The following is a 17239-nucleotide window of genomic DNA, read 5'->3' as shown; positions in this document are numbered from 1 at the left end:
CTCGGGAGGGGAGAGGTACCAGTGTGCAAGTTCCCTGGGGACGGAAGGGGGGTCCTGGGTGGGGAGCGGTAGGGTGGCCAGCTAAAGGGGAAGGGTACGTCTGCGGCAGCAGTGGAAAGAGCACTGGGTCTGGAGTCAGAAACACTATTATTCTTCGCGAGTTCGAATGTGGCCTCAGACACTAGCTGCGAAAATAGGCAAGCCATTTCACCCTGTTTGTCTCCGTTTTTTCACGAGTACAATGAGCGGGAGAAGGAAATGGCAAATCACTTTAGAATCTTTGCCAAGAAAAGCCCAAATAGGGGCTCGGAGAATAGACTATGAGAGGAACTACTTCAACAACAAAAGGCCAAAGACTGGTTTCCCAAGGAGGGAGCAACATGAAAGTGGGGTGTCCCTAAAGAGCACAGGGACGCGCATTAGTCTAGGAAGTAATTAGCGTAATACGAGAAGAAGGCGGAGCTACACCAGGAGTTCCCCACCTATATAGAACAGCCACTTTTCTTCGTTCCTTTCCGAGCCGGAAGCGGAAGTAGTAGCCTCCCATGATGCCCCGCGAGGAGGGATTCATTCAAACTGGCCGGCGGAGGGAGGAGGTTGTGATGGCGGAGCCGAAGCCGGAAGTGGCGGCGGTCGATGGTAAAGCGTGGGATATACGGCTCCTTGGTGCGACTGTGGGCCAGGCTGTTGCCGCTTGTCCCTTCTCAGCCCCACTAAGCCGTTCTTGGGTCTTTGAGATCAATCCCCTCTCCGGGAGGGGACCAATCGCACCCCTCCCCCCGCCGCGTCTCTCCCGTCTAGTATCCAGCTTCCCCCCCCCCCCCCATCCTCCCATCCTCTCTCCTGCTGTCCTCCTTCATCATTCGCGCAGTTAACGAGCTGCCTCTTTGTGTCACGCACTTGACCACCCTCTCAGGTCCGTCTCGCCTCTCCCATCAATCAAGGAGAAGCTAATTCCTAAGCCCCTCCTCTGGTTCAAGCTCTGTTCTAGGTCAGAACTAGGGATATAAAGACAGAAGCAATCCAGGCCGTACCCTTTGGGAGCCTAGCTTCTCCTGGACTTCGGGTCTGACTTCTCTTTCTCCTGAATGCCCCTAAGCCAGGGACAAAAGCCAGCTTTCTGCAGCGCCCCCCCCCCCCCCCCCCCCCCCCTCCCCGTCCTTCGCTGTTTTAACCTCTAGCCTCTCAGATGCTTTTGTTTCTGTTTTCTCTCCAGTCACCACTATTCTACTTTAATTAACTTAATTGACACCTAGCTGGTCTTGTAGCTAAGCTTAGGAGATGGGTCTTCTCCCCCCCACTCCCCGTCCTTCGCTGTTTTCTTAACAATAATAGCTATATATAAATGTATATGAGTCTATATAGAGATAACATATACTATACAAGCATACATATTGTATATAGAAAGAACATATATACTATAACCATATATAATGTATATGTCTATGCATATATGTACATGGATATTGTACATGTACATACATAGTATGTGTGTGTGTGTGTATATATATAGTAGTTTAGTCGTTACTACTTGACTCTTTTTAACTATTTTGGGAAATTTTCTTGATAGAGATAGTAGAGTGGTTTGCCATTCCTTCTTCAGCTCATTTTACTGATTAGAAAACTGAGGCAAACAGAATGCCCAGGGTCACATAGAATGTGTCTGAGGTCAGATTTAGGCTTCCTGACTCCAGACTCAGCAAGTCCACTGCGACACCTAGCCCTCTGTACACACACACACACACACACACACACACACGTGTGTGTGTACATTTGTGTCTGTAGGTGTATGTATATAGATAATGCATAAATGTATAAGTATATATACATATGTATATTTGTAATAAATGACGTTTTAAAGTTTATAAAGATAAATGGTATTATTTGAGCCTTTTGTTATGCCATTCTCCTTGAATTGTTCTATCTTAGTTTCTCTGAATTATATCTCCATTGTTCTGAGTCCACACACAACCCCTGCCTTTTTTCCTGCCCATTAGGACTGCACTACCCCTTCTAAACATTCTTTAAACATATCTAAAAGATAAGACTGTCTCAGATACCTAATTGACAATCTTTACTTCTGTTTATTCAGACGTCCTGATTCTGGCTTCCTGGTAAGAATTTATAGTTTTCCCCCTATCCTGCTAGAACCAGATTTATGGTCCTGAGATTTCCCGCTCTTTTCTTCCTGCCTTTGTTTTTCTTCTCACTAGAGTGCTATTTAAAAAAAAAACAAACTTGGGATTCTCACATTCACCACTGGATACTTTGAGACAAGAGTCCTGTCCAGTCAATTAAACTCACTTATAAATAAAATATTAAAACTCTCTAATCTCTATCTTGCCTCAGTTTCTCCAGCATTACACTTTTACCTACATATTCTGATGTTAGATCAGAGGCTGTATTCTTTCCTTCTAGATCCAGGGGGTGGGGGATATGTCAGGGTTTGGACTGGTAGATTAGACTATAGATTCTACACTACAGGACCTGAGCCATTAATTTGGCAATTCATGAGATAGGTATAGGGAAATTTCAGTTGGTGAAAACAAAAATAAACATGACTATTAAATTTGACTTTTTTCTTTTGCATCCTATTATTTAGCCCAACTTTCAGAGTTGGAAAGGATAGAGGATTCAGAAGGATCTTGTGCCTCCCAGACAGAACTACTTGAATCTGCCTCAGCCCATGGCCCTTCCAGCAACCCAGAGCATCTCTGTCCTGGAGACTCCATGGTCCCTGTGGTGTTTCCAGGACCTGTGAGCTCAGAAGGTTGCTGTAGATTTGCCTGTGAGCTCCTAAAGCACATCATGTACCAGAGGCAGCAGCTGCCACTTCCCTATGACCAGCTCACTGTCTTCTACTCTAAGCCTTCTCCTCAGGTGAGTTTGGGCTTTGCTCTGGGGTAAATTGGGAAGAAGGGAATTAGGCAGAAAAAGGGCTAAATAACCTGAATAGTTCCTCTTTCAGTGTCAGCATTAGTCGTGTCCTTCCCATAGTTGACTTAGCATAGGAAAAACATCCAGTCCATCTTCACTAAAAGCCTTTGAACTGAGGCTAAATGACCATAAGTCTGTGTTCCATTCCCTTAGGAATGGGTTAGTCTACTTAACTGGCCATTCAGGTGCCCTTTGCCTTTTTCAGACTAGTTGCCTCCATTTCTTTGATTCATAGCACCTTAGAGATTTCTGATCCCACGACTCTACTGAAAATGCTCCTGACAAGGTTGCCCATCATTTCATGTTGAATCCAAATTCTGTGGAAGCATCACTTCTCAAACTGTACAGTGCTATGGAAATACAAAGTAGAGAAGAAGTGTGGTGGAGTGGCTGAAGAGCTGGCTTTGGAGTCTAATAGATCTGGATTCAATTTCTGCCTCTGACATATATGACCTTAGCTAAGTCCCATAACTTCTTAGTGGTCTAGGCCATTCTCTAAAATTCTGAAATACTGAAAAGGTACTGCCCATCGGTACTGGAAATGGAGTCCCCTTATTGGGAGTTACCTATTTCAGTTAATCACAGGTCCCATTACACATATTTGGCACTTGACAGGTTGAGAAGTGCTTGCAAAGACATCTCCTAAAGTTTTCATAACGGGCCCCATAAAGTAGAATATACCAAGCAGAATAATTTTAAAATAGGGCTGTGATTTTATTAATGGGGGGTGCTATGCTTCCATTTTATTTATTTTTTTAAATTTAGTATTTTATTTTCCCCCCAGTTACATGTAAAAGCAACTTTTAACATAAGTTTTTAAAACTTTGAGTTCCAAATTCTCTGCTGTCCTCACTTCTCCTCGTTGAGAAAGTAATTTGACATAGGTTATATATGTGTAGGAATGCAAAATCAAAAAAAACCCTAGAGAAAAATCAAGTTTAAAAAAAAAGTATGCTTCAGACACCATCAGTTCTTTCTCTGGGGATCAGTGGCATTTTTCTTCATAAGTCTTACTTCAGAATTGTCTTGGATCACTGTATTCCTGAGAAAATAGCTACTTAAAAGTTGATCATCATATGATAGTGCTGTTATTTCACTTTGTATCAGTCCAGGTTTTTCAGAGAGAATCCTCGTCATTTTTTATAGTGCAGTAGTATAGTATTCCATCATAATCACATACCACAATTTTCTCAGCCTTTCCAGTTGATGGATATCTCTTCTTTTTCCAATTCTTTGCCTCCAGAAAAGTATTGCTAAAAATATTTTTAATCTTTTTTGGAATGCAGACCTAGAAGTATCTTTAGCTGAGATATATATACATATCAACCTCACTTAACTAGTTTGTCAGTTATAAACTAACTAAAAGTAGAGGCATAGAGATGTAGAAAGCGCACTGGAAGAGTGATGATTGATTCCAGTGACTTGTGACTTGATCTCTCTGCCTCACATTATCTTCTCTTATATAAAGTCCTTGTTTAGAAAGTAGCCCCCTCTGTCTTCTCTTCCTGACAGAGTCACCACATGTTATGAGATGTTTTGTGCTTTCTGATGATAATCTTAAATAGTGCCTTGCATATTTTGAATTGTGGTTGTTCATGGGCAAAGTTTTGGTGTGTCAGTGCTAGGCACTGCCTTAGCAAATGCTCAGAATTGGAATTACTACAGCCATGTGCTGTACAATAAGCCCCCACAATTAAAGAAAGACAGCAGAGATAATCTGAATTTAGAGTATCAGTTGTTGGAATTGGTAGGACTTTTGGGCACTGGTGAAAGTACCATATAGAGATGAGAATGAAGGTGAAATTGGGTGAGCTCTCTGGCCCATTCAACCGAGGAGCTGTTTATGAATGGACAATTTCTTTATAATGTTGCAAATCAGAGAGGTTTGAGATATGTTGATTGTCCCTTAACAAGGAAAAATAGGTTGCAGTGGAAAAAATGCTTGATTCAGAGTAAGAAGACAAGAGTTCAAATCCTGGCTCTGTTATTTACTAGCTATGGAATCTTGCACCACTCACTTCACCACTTTGGCCTTCAGTTAATTTCAATGAACAATAAAAGGTTTGGACTGGATAGTACTTGAAGGTCTTTTCCAGCTCCTAAGTTTATGATCTTATAATTCCTAAGTAACGGGGTAACCTAGCCAAGGGAATAAATGGTATTAAGATGTGGGAGGGAGAAGGGATAGATTGGAGAGGCCAAGCATGGGTCATTAATGCTCATTCCCTGCCTTTGACCACCCCACAGGCAGAGGACATAGTGAAGAAGAAAGCTGAGAGAAGCTACAAGAAATTCCAGCAGGCCTTGGTAGAACTGGAAGGCATCCTGAGCCACCTTGAGAGCCTCTTTGCCAGGACACTGGTACCACGGGTGCTTATCCTTCTTGGGGGCAATGCTTTGTGCCCGAAGGAATTTTATGAGCTGGACCTGGCTCGTCTAACTCTGGGCAGGATGGGGCAAAGCCTCAGCACTTCTGCTTGCCTACGCCGTCTCTTCCGTGCTCTCTTCATGGCTGATGCCTTCAGTGAACTGAAGGCTGCTCCAGCCATGGGCACCATTGTCATGGCCCAGGGACATCGTGAGTGTGGTGAGGACTGGTTCCGCCCCAAACTCAATTATCAGGTTCCGAAACGGGGCCACAAGTTGACTGTGACCTTGTCTTGTGGGGGTCCTCCCATCCCAGACTCTACCTGGGATGATTATATCTGGTTCCAGGCACCAGTGACACTCAAAGGCTTTCGTGAATGAAAAGGTTTTGTGCTCTTGTGAGCAGCACAGCTGGTTCATCTGTTTCACTGTGGGCCAAGTAACTTGCTTGCTTGACAGCTGAACTGTTCTTCCAACTGAGCTTCTAAGGATTGTATTGTGGGGATACATTGTAATAACTGAGCAGCCAAGTCTCCCTGCTTATCCCAGGGCTGATTTTCCTGTGGGGTGATGGGTCATTCAGTCTATATTAGGGCTGGGAAGGATTTAGAGGGGCTTGTGATAGCTTTTGGAGAGATTCCTCTTAACCTTGCTCAGCTGGGGATGGGCCTGAGCTATATGCTTGCCTTCCAGTGAAATAATGTTGGTGTGACTGAGCAAGCTTGTATATAAAAATGAATGTATTCATATTAAATTCTCCTGGATATCCATCGACTTAAAGGGACTTTCCAGGTTTGAGACCTTAGTGTCTTGTTTTCTTCTTTTACCTTCTCTGCCCCAGGGGTTCCTAGGCCACTCATGTCAACTGCCAGGTTGAGACAAATACTGGGATTCTGCAAGCAGTACCAAATTCAGAGGGTATCAGTATAATTGGGCACTAAGTTCAGTTAATAAACATAGATTTGAGGAAGGCCAGAATCCTTCTCTCTACCCAGTATGAAGAATAGACTCCAGATTTTAGGATTCTTGAGCTTTGGATTTCATACCTTGACTTAAATAGGGAGATAAGTACAAAGAAGTGATTTCTTTTTATGGAAAGTTATTGGCCAAGCCAGAGAGAAGAGGTGGCAGCATCAGCTAGTGGAATGAGCCTTGCTCTTGGAATCAAGAAGCCCTGGATTCTTCTCCTAGCTCCACTACTATTAGTTTTTGGGATCCCAATCTAGTTATTTCATGTCTAGTTTTACCATCTAAAACAAGAATAATGCTTGTAATTGTGGGGAATGTGTTTACTGAACCTCAAATAGAGTTGTAAGGTTGCTATTGTCATTATAATATTATCACCTCCCTTAAAGTCTTCTCATACAAGATGATGACTGGATACAGTAGGAAAAAGTTGAGTTGATCAGAGACTCTGGGTTCAAATTCCACTTCTAATGCTAATTGCCTGTATGATTTTAAACAAGTCATTTCATCTCCCTAGGCCTGTTTCCTCGTCTGAAAAAAATGAGATTGGACTAAATTAGGTGTTCTTATCCTAGAGTCTCTTAAATGTTTAAAAAAAATTGGATAACTATTAATGTAACATTTCTTTTGTGGTCCTCTGTATTTTATATTATGTATTTAAAAGCATCATTTCAGGTATAGTATACCTGAGTTTCACCAGATTGACAAAGCGGGTCTTATGACACAAAAATGCTAGATGCTTTTTGAGGTTCTTTTTTCGTTCTAGATCTGTGACCCTTGGTTCTTAAAGGCTATGGTCAGTACATAAATTCTGTCAGATCATATCCTACTGAAAGGTATTTGGGTACAACTACGGACCATGTAGGAGTCACTCAAGATCAACATATCTGGCAAAAGCCCATCTCCAGTTTGAGTGCATGGCAATCAATTTAAAAAAAAAAATAAACATGGTGAATCTTGAAGACTATCAGGTTGTAGTGTGTTTGTGGCATGTGCTGTCGAGAAAGAATTCTCACATCAATTAAATGAGGGATTCTTCACCCTGAAGAAGTATATCAAACATTAGTATCACTATTAGTTTAGCAGAAGTAAATCTGAGTGACCTTTTTGTTCCCTGAAGATGCTACCTAGTGCTTCTCCCTTTTCCCTTAATACTATTCACTTTCAGATAGAATTGCAGCAAGTTATCATTGGATTCAAAGGTTAGAGTGATCAGGAAACTTACCTCTGTGCTGTGATTAGTTTCTTGATTAGAAAGGAGACCAAGAATTAGGCAGCACTCTATGGTGCAACTTACAGAGATAAATATGACAAGGGATCTTTTCAAAATTAAAAAAAAATATTCCCCCTTTTTTATGCCATAAAGTTTAGAGTACTCTATTTTTCTCTGTCAAGTCATATGGTTAGAGTAAAGAGTCAAAGTCACTGGTGGACCTAAAGGATCGGTATATTTCCAAACCCAGGAGAGTTGTACTTTGTAGTCTTTGCCTCAGATGACAGCCTTGTCTGGTCCAGCTTATTTCTTAACCACCTAAGTAGCTACCCTATGCTATAACCTATTATCCTAGTTATATAGTATCATTTTTTTTTTTAATATGTCAAGAATATTTGGTTCTTCCATATAGTCATTTTAGTCTTAATTCCAAATGCCATTTTTTCTTGAAATGTTTGTTTAATTTCCAATTCTGGGGAAACCACATCTCATACTGGTTCTGAAGATGGCTTCTGTGTAGAAGCTGATCAAGCCTAAGAAATTGGGTCAGGAAGAGTCTGGGCACTTAATTCACATAAATATGCTGAAGAAGAAAAGTGATATATTTAGTTTTTACTTCTTACTACTTATCTCATTTTTGGAAGCTCATGCAAATAGATAGGGAAAGCAAATGTGGTGAGTTGTCTCCCTCCCAAAGAAAGAATTCTGCTGACATACACTGCCTATAATCCCCTTAGCGCCCCTAGGCAACTCTGTAATTGTCAGTTGCAAAAAGGGTGCCAATCACTGTTGGAAGAGAATGTTCCTCAATGGGAACTCCCAACACTGATGAAATCAAAGAGCTGGTTAAAAAAAAAAAACAAAATGTTGATTGATGTGTGATTGGATTTCTCTGTTCTCACAGGGTGGCAATTCAAGATAAACTTCTGACTAGCTGTGGGACTTTGTAAGCCACATTCTTAATCTTTCTGGCATCATTTCCCATATATAAAATGAAAGGGTATACCCGAAAGTCTCCATAGTTCCTTCCATCCCTAACATTCTGGGATTCTTTCCCCTAGTGCTCCCAGTCTGTTTTCAAAGGTAGAAGATAAGCTGACGTTTGTTGTGATCCTTTGACAGTTCAAAAGAGTCAGGTGGGGGAAGGTTTTTGAGGGGTCAGGTGGTGGGAAAGTTTCTGACATGGCTTCCTTGATCCATTCAGATCTGTAGTTGCCTCTCTATTTTTTTTCTCCTAGCTTGACCTTCCCTAAATTTCTGACTCTTATTGTTTTCTATTCTCTAGGATATTCTGTATAATCAAAAGAGTTAAAGTCAAAAGACCTAGGTTTTCAATCCTGGTTCTGCCACTTTTCCTAATTGTGTGACCTTAGACAAGTCACTTAAGCTCTTTTTTTTTTTTTTTTTTTTTTGGTTGAAAAATGAGGGAATTGAACTAGATTTGTAATTCACCAAGTGTGGACCTGTGGTCCCTGAGACTACTTTCAAGGCTCTACAAAGTTAAAACCTTTTTTATAATACTACTAAAGTGTTTCTAACGTGGCTAATATTCATAGATAGAACACATATAAATAGACACTCTTGGGGGCAGGGTGCTTCTCAGTAAGTTTTAAGAATGCAAAGAGATACCAAGATCAAAAATCTGAGAATCATTTAGATAATACTTGCCATTCTTTCCACTTCTGATACACTGTGTGATTCTGTGACTACTCTCCCTTCTCTTTTCTGGTAAGGTGATGAGAAGAGAATCTGTCCTTCAGTTAATATCCAATTCAGCAAATATTTGTTAAGCACCTTACTATGTGAAAGGCACTGTGCTGGTTGCTATGGAAGATACAAAACTGAAAAGTAATATATCTCCTGCCCTCAAGGAATTTACAGTCTAATATATATTTTTACTGAACAAATGAAATCATATTTGTGAAGTGCTTAGCACAATGCCTGGCACACAATCATTATCATCATTATTACCTATTGTTTTGAAAATTGGGTGTGTCAACAGTGTAGTTGTGACCTTATAACTACTACAAGACTATATATACTATTGCCATTAAATTTATAAATTGTAGTTCCGGATTTACAGGCACAGTAAAATGCCAGACCTGGAGTCAGAAAGACACATTTTCCTGAGTTCAAATCCAGCCTTAAACACTTAAAACTGTGTGACTCTGGCCAAGTTACCTAACCCAGCTTGCCCTCAATTTCCTTATCTGCAAAACGAACTGGAAAAGGAAATGGCAAACCACTCCAGTATCTTTGTCAAGAAAACCCCAAATGGGGTCGTGAATACTTGGACAAGGGTGGGGGGAGGGAGAGGAAAAACTGGAACAAGAGGTTTGGCAATTGTCAATGCTGTAAAGTTACCCAATCACATAACTTGTAAACAAAAGGCTATTAAAATTTTTTAAATTTAAAAAAATTTTTAAAAATGAATAGTTGGACAAAACTGAAATGATAGAACAGCAACAGAAGTTCCACATATAAGGAAATTCTGATTTGTAGCTATGTATTTTTACTGAAGGCACTACCATCCTTTCAATCATTTTGATTTGCCATCTCAAAAGTTTTAATTTTGAAATCTTCACACCTTACTCCCTCAAGCCCTTTAATTATACTTCTGTAACACCTCTTCAAAATCCACAGGGATACCACATTAGTTCCAGTTTGGGATGATTTCAATGGTTGTCTAATTCATCTGCCCATTCTCCAATCCATCCTCCATATCATTTCTACTATCACCTTAAAGCACAAGTCTGACCATGTCATTTGCCTGCTCAGGAATCTTTAATGGCTTTTATTACCTCTACTACTAAATAACAAACTAGTCTGCTTTGCATTGAGAGTCCTTCAATCTGGCTTCAGCCAGTAATGAGCTTAGTAGCCATTACCCTCCATTATTCTCCATTATCCACTTAAAATAACAGCTAAACTGACCTACCTGCTATTTATTCCCCAGCTCAGAACGCCATCTCCTTTCTTTTGCACAACCTATCCATACCTGAAATGCACTCCTTCACACATACCTTTTAGGATACTTAACTTCCATTGCTTTGTTCTATTTCATCCCCAGTCGAAAGTCTCTCCTAATCTTCCCCAGTTACTGTTCTCTCCCTTCTCAAATTGTTTTGTATGTTCTTATCTGTTTACCTGTAGGATTCTCCAGTAGAACTTTAAGTTCTTCATTACATCTTCATTAAGTTTCCTCATTAATTTACCTAAGTTTTCTCTGCTTGATTTTTGGCTCTTTCTAAAAATTGAACCAATCTTTGAAGAAAGAAGGCTTGCTACCAATTAGGAGATTCAAAAGGTTATACATATGCAGAATGGATGGAAATTCCAAAAGAGATACTTTGAGCCAGAAGATAGCTTCATTGAAATATGTTTGTATTCACCCCAGTGAAGAGAACAGCAGTTCTTTTAAAAGGATAAATTTTGGTTTTCTTTCATTGCCCTGTGCCACACCTCAGTGCACTTTAAAATCACTATAACTGTAAGCTGCTATTAATGATATTAATATACAATTCCTACCCTCAAACTCATTCTGGACACATTTTAAGATAGGGTCTTGCAGGGCACAAATGATCATTTTAATTAGGCTTAAATGTTTTAATTTTTTCTTTTGTCATCTACAGTGAGTCACAAGGACTGACTGGTTACTTGGGTATGATTCTTTGACTAATAATTGGTTGGCCATAGTCCAGATAAGAGCTGTTTTTACTTAATGCACGCCCCTGGGAGTATTTTTAAACATAAAGACTTGACATTTTAAAGTTGTATATTTAATTAGCATCGAGAAATTCAGCCTATCATATAATTAATTCAGGTGGTGGTATATTAATAATTTAATAACCAACATATACAGTGCTTTGAGATTTGCAAAGTTCTTACTAAAATAAAGTTTCCAAAGTTCTTAAGTGGCTTGGGCCCTGCTCACATGTTAGTATCCTAAAAATAAGTCCCTGTACAAAATATGCTTTGGTTACTATATAGTCAGAAGGACAATTCACAGACCCCAACTAATATTTCTCTTTTAACAGACCAGCATGAGGACATAGTTCAAAACAAAGGACAATTAAACAGCTTGACAAGATAAATAAGGAAAGTACCCCTATGTACAAAGAGGTACACTCTCCAAAAGTTACACTCTGTTACTCAGAGAGGGGATATTCAAAAGAAATGTTATAAAATTGGAACAATTAATGCTCTTATAGCTGCCCTAGTGGGAACTTTTCCTTGCATCTGACCCTGCTGTTTGTTGGTGCTATCTGTTGGGCTATTTTCTGTGACGCAATCAGCCTGTTTTTAAAATTATAAGTATCCAATCTTGAAAACGATTGGTCTCAGAAAGTAGTGGATTCCTCCTTATAGATGTTTCAACAGAGGCAGACTGAGCACTTTTTGTATTATGGTAGGATTTGCCTCCAAAGTCTCTTCCAACTCTTAAAATTCTGTGATTCCTGTGACTTCTTTCATTTTCAATATTGCCTCCTACCCAAACCCCAACTCCATAACAGAACTATGCACACACATTATGTGCTTAATATAAATGCTTATTGAATTGTCTCAGTATTAGAATCTATTCTGGAATAGGAAGATGAATTAGATTTTATCTAGTGCCATAGCTCCCTTAATTTTGGGGGGGAGGGGCCATGGCTAGAGAAGCTACTTTTAGTTTCTGTAGAGTTGGGAGGGCTCCTGGTGAAATTCATTCTCAAGGTTAGGAAAATCAGCTCAACTGCTACAGCACAGATTTAGAACTTGGAGGGATCTTAGAAAATAAAATAGGTCATTTGTTTGTTTTATAAATGAGGAAACAGATCTTAGTGGCAGATCTGGGACTTAAATTCCAGTCTGTTGACTCACTCTAGTACTCATTTTATTATACCACTCTATTTTCCTCCCAAATAGGAGCCAAGTTGAAGGATGACAATGGAGAGGGAGAGACCAGGAAGTGGAGAGGAAGGAGGAGGTAGGGATGAGAGTCAATCAGTCTGTCTTGACAGCTATACTGGTTTGAGATCTCTGAGCTGGTTATTAGTAGAGCAGGAACTAGAATCGGGTCTCCCACCTAACTTACCTGCCCAATATACCAACTTGCCTTTTCTTTTCTTTTTTTCTTTTTATTTATTTATTTTATTATAATAACTTTTTATTGACAGAACCCATGCCAGGGTAATTTTTAACAACATTATCCCTTGCACTCACTTCTGTTCCAATTTTTCCCCTCCCTCCCTCTGTCCCCTTCCCTAGATGGCAAGCAGTCCTATATATGTTAAATAGGTCGCAGTACATCCTAGATACAATATATGTGTGCAGAACCAAACAGTTCTCTTGTTGCACAGGGAGAATTGAATTCAGAAGGTAAAAATAACCCAGGAAGAAAAACAAAAATGCAAGCAGTTTACATTCATTTCCCAGTGTTCTTTCTTTGGGTATAGCTGCATCTGTCCATCATTGATCAATTGGAACTGAGTTAGGTCTCTTTGTCAAAGAAATCCACTTCCTTCAGGATACATCCTCATACAGTATCGTTGTTGAAGTATATAATGATCTCCTGGTTCTGCTCATTTCACTCAGCATCAGTTCATGTAAGTCTCGCCAATCCTCTCTGTATTCATCCTACGGGGCATTTCTTACAGAACAATAATATTCCATAACATTCATATACCATAATTTACCCAACCATTCTCCAATTGATGGGCATCCATTCATTTTCCAGTTTCTAGCCACTACAAACAGGTCTGCCACAAACATTTTGGCACATATAGGGCCCTTTCCCTTCTTTAGTATCTCTTTGGGGTATAAACCCAGTAGTAACACTGATGGATCAAAGGGTATGCACAGTTTGATAACTTTTTGGGCATAATTCCAGATTCAAATTGCCTTTTCTTGCCTTTGGCAAGATTCTTTAATCTTGGACCAGCTAAGCAAGAGTCATATTTATCATAGGCAAAACATTAGTACATATGCCTATATACTACTATAACCTAGCTGATGTAGGTAGGACAAATTCAGGTATTGCTATGGAGTGCTATATGATTAGGCTTGGTGGTTTTGAAATCACCATGACAATTTCCCCTTAAGGAAGGCTATAAGCTTAAAGAATTTACTCATGGAAAAATATTGGCAGTATTTTTTGAGGCTTGTTATAATTCTGTTCCCCAAATACTATTTTGTCTACTACCAGCTTGTTTTTCTCCTTGATAAATATTCCAAATGATATTTTGTCTACCATGTGCTTGTTTTGTTATTCCGGGTAACCCCCCCAAATAATAGTTTGCCGTGACCCTTGATATACTCCAAGGGAGGTTTTCCAAAATCATAATATACAAACCTTACTTTCAAAGAGCATTTTGGAGAATATACTTTGGAGTATATTCTCTCCTTTTGGCAGGAGGACCCCTTCTTGCTAGACCCTTTCTGTTGAATTGACCTATGATTCTTTGCTCCCCCAAAAGGCACCGTCCTTATTCTCTCTTATTCTATATTCTCTCTTATTAGTTATATGTTGGGTCTCCTTTTCTTCCCTCCTCTTCCCCTTCTCTATTCCTGGTAATAAAGCTTTGCATTGAACTGATTCCCATTGTTTTACATATTATTCTTGGCACTCAGAACCAGACCTGTTTTCCTGGACACTTCTGTTTGGCCCATGGACTTTTTCTTAGTCATAAATTAGGTACCTGGACAAAGACTTAACCTATTGACAAAGCTGCATCTACACTAATGGAGTAGAACCCAGTAGTATAAAGCAAGGATCAGTAAGGGAATCCTGCATCCTCCTATCAGAGACTCCCCTATGCCAGAGGACTTTCACAAAACATGGAGTGTGAGACAGTTAATAAGACCCAGGTAGAAGAGAGAATTTAATTAGCCCCAGGACTGAGCATGTTCCTTTTGAACTCACATATATACCCTGGCAGGTCTTGTAAGCAGTTGTGAGAGGACTATTAATGCAGTCTATTGTAAACTAATGAGAAAGAAAAGAACAAACAGGAGAGAGGTTTGGATGGAGATCTGAGTGTGAGGTTCTTTGCACTGTGGGATTAGCTCCCTGGAGTGAAATGTGCTGTAGAGGCCTTTGTCTGGTTTGGGTAAGCCCCGTTCATGAAGGGGGGGGGATGCTTAGAGATATATGACTTTGGCACTGACGCCCCACCCCAGGGGGCAGTATTGCCCTTAGAAATCTCAGTATTTTCTTTTCAAACTCAGTGTCTTGAGGTCATTCTGACTTGTCTTTTAATCAAAGCCAACAGGATGTAATTGGTTTCTTGTCGCCACCTACTGTCCAGAATGGGAAGGGCAGCAGCTCTCATAACTTGACTGAATCCTAGTCAGCAGTGCTCTCATGTCTCTCTCTTCCATGAGGAAGTGGGCACCTTGATCCACATTGGATTTCCACCCTTTTTAAGTAACACAGCAATGTAACTTTTTCATGATTGAGCAGGGCTTACTCTCCTACCAGAGGGAACCTCATGCTTTATATTAAAAGAGATGATTGGATTACTTACCATCTAGGGCAAGTAGGTCCCTATATTTTTAGGGGGTGGGAGGAAAGGAAGAAAAAAAAATTTGGAACACAAGATTTTGTAAGGGAGAATGTTGAAAACTATGCATATGTTTTGAAAATAAAAAGCTTCTTATTTTTTTAAAGAAAGATATGGATTTTTTTCCCTCATGCTTTTTGGTCAGAAATGGTATCCTGTGCATTGTAATTTTCTTCTCTAAAATTTAATGTTCTCTGGGAGCAGGTTTCTTGGGGGGCTTCTGGAGGTAGCCTTCGTTTCAGTTCAGTATAATCACCCCAAATGCAGCCAGGAGTTAAAGTCCAAATCCTTTATTGTTGTATCCTTTAAAGTCTTGTCTCTTTTCCTGGGGCCTAGTTAGCTTTCTTAGAGGCCTTCTGTAGTCTTGGTTCTTGAGAATTTGAGCTCTGGCTTCTGAATCTCCCAGACTCCAAAGGTTTCTGCTTCAGTCTCCAACCAGCACAAAGGTGGAAGATGGAATGAATCTGTCTCCTCCTCTAAGACCTTCTAGTGTCTGGCCCTGAGAGCTTCTTGCTTATATGCTGTACACTGAGTATACATCATTATATCACTAGGAAACCATTATTTGTTGTAGGATTAAATCAATGCTAAACTAGATTTAACCAGTCTCCTCAATTCCATTTACTTAGCACCTTGTAAGAATCCTAACAGTGCATCCACATTTTCAGTTATCTTTTAGAGAATGTGCCTTTATTAATTGAGGCTGTATTTCCTGTCCTAAAGTATATAGAGCTAGAATAAAAGGGTTTTTCTTATAATAGAACAGACAACTGGAGTTTAAAATATATTGGTATAGAAGATGCAAGATGTTTGTCAAAGATATGCCATTACTTGGCTCTGTTTGGCTTGGCAAAGAGGACGTGGATCACAACAATTTCATAAACCTTTTCCTCAGAAGAAACTAGGATCAAAAATCCCTTTTAAAATGATTGACACTATTGGTCAGAGAAATGCAAATTAAAACAATTCTGAGGTATTACTTCATACCTCTTAGATTGGCTAAGGTGACAGGAAAAGATAATGACGAATGTTGGAGGGGATGTGGGAAAACTGGGCACCGATACATTGTTGATGGAATTGTGACTACATCCAGCCATTCTGGAGAGCAATTTGGAACTATGTCCAAAAGTCTATCAAACTGTTCATACCCTTTGATCCAGCAGTGCCTCTACTGGATCTGTATCCCAATGAGATCATAAAAGGAAAAAGGACCCATGTGCACAAATGTTTGTAGTAACCCTTTTTGTAGTGGCAATGAACTAGAAACTGAGTAGATACACATCAGTTGGAAAATAATTGAATAAGTTATGGTATATGAATGTAATAGAATGTTATTGTTCTATAAGAAATGATGAACAGGTTGATTTCAGAAAAGCCTGGAAAGACTTACATCAATTGATGCTAAATGAAGCAAGGAAACCAGCAGAACCAAAAGAACATTGTACCCAATAGCAAGAAATTATGTGATGATGATCCAACTATGATGGATTTGACTCTTTTCCAACAATTAGATGATTCAAGGCAATTCCAATAGACTTGTGATAGAAAGTGCCATCCAAATCCAGAGAAAGAACTATGGAAATTGAATGTATGGATCAAAGCACAGTATTTCCATCTTTTGTTCTTGCTTTGTTTTTCCTTTTAATCTAATTTTTATGAATGTGCAGCATCATGAATATGGAAATAAGTTTAGAAGACTCGCACATATTTAACCTATATCAGATTGCTTACTGTCTTGAGGGGGAGAGGAGAGAGAGAAAAATTTAGACTACAAGTTTTGCAAAGGTGAATATTGAAAACTATCTTTGCATGTATTTGGGGAAAAATTTTTAAACTATTAAAAAGAAAAAAATGATGATTGATAATATAGGGAACGTTATGGCCTAAGATTCTCCTAGAATGCCAATGGAACCCTGCCCAGTTCTTTTGACAGTTATTTGTCCTTCCTTGCTTGTCTAGAAAGTGGAATGGATCTGAGAAGTCATTTGTCCAAATTGTTGGTTTTATTTATTTCTAGATTTAAATTTTTTCTTCAGTGAATAAAAACACCTTTTTTCCTTACCATCTCTCTCCTTCACCTGCCATTGAAAAGAAAAAAGGAAAATACAATTCCTATAACAAATGTGCATAGTCAAATAAAATAAAATCTTTCATTGGACATGGCCAAAAAAATTATGTCTCAATCTGCACCCTGGGTCCATCTGTCACCTCT

The 17239-nt window shown here is 39.5% G+C and overlaps 1 protein-coding gene across 2 annotated transcripts; it reads left to right on the top strand.

The window, feature by feature from the left end:
- Nucleotides 1-242: 242 nt before the first annotated feature.
- On the top strand, nt 243-7237 carry MAD2L1BP (MAD2L1 binding protein). 2 transcript variants are annotated; one of them, XM_023502992.2, is made up of 3 exons: nt 243-666; nt 2603-2880; nt 5185-7237. In XM_023502992.2, exons 1-3 carry the CDS (start codon nt 546-548, stop codon nt 5683-5685), a joined length of 900 nt encoding a protein of 299 aa, XP_023358760.1. In that variant the 5' UTR covers nt 243-545; the 3' UTR covers nt 5686-7237. The 2 variants fall into 2 exon arrangements, with proteins under 2 accessions (XP_023358760.1, XP_003769130.2); XM_003769082.4 differs by having other exon boundaries at nt 247-639.
- The last annotated feature ends 10002 nt before the right edge of the window (nt 7238-17239 follow it).

The sequence above is a fragment of the Sarcophilus harrisii genome, chromosome 4 (assembly GCF_902635505.1).
Source record: "Sarcophilus harrisii chromosome 4, mSarHar1.11, whole genome shotgun sequence".
NCBI classification, from domain to species: domain Eukaryota; kingdom Metazoa; phylum Chordata; class Mammalia; order Dasyuromorphia; family Dasyuridae; genus Sarcophilus; species Sarcophilus harrisii.
The sequence above is the reverse complement of the archived record's forward strand: the minus strand, read 5'-3'. Positions and strand labels throughout refer to the sequence as shown.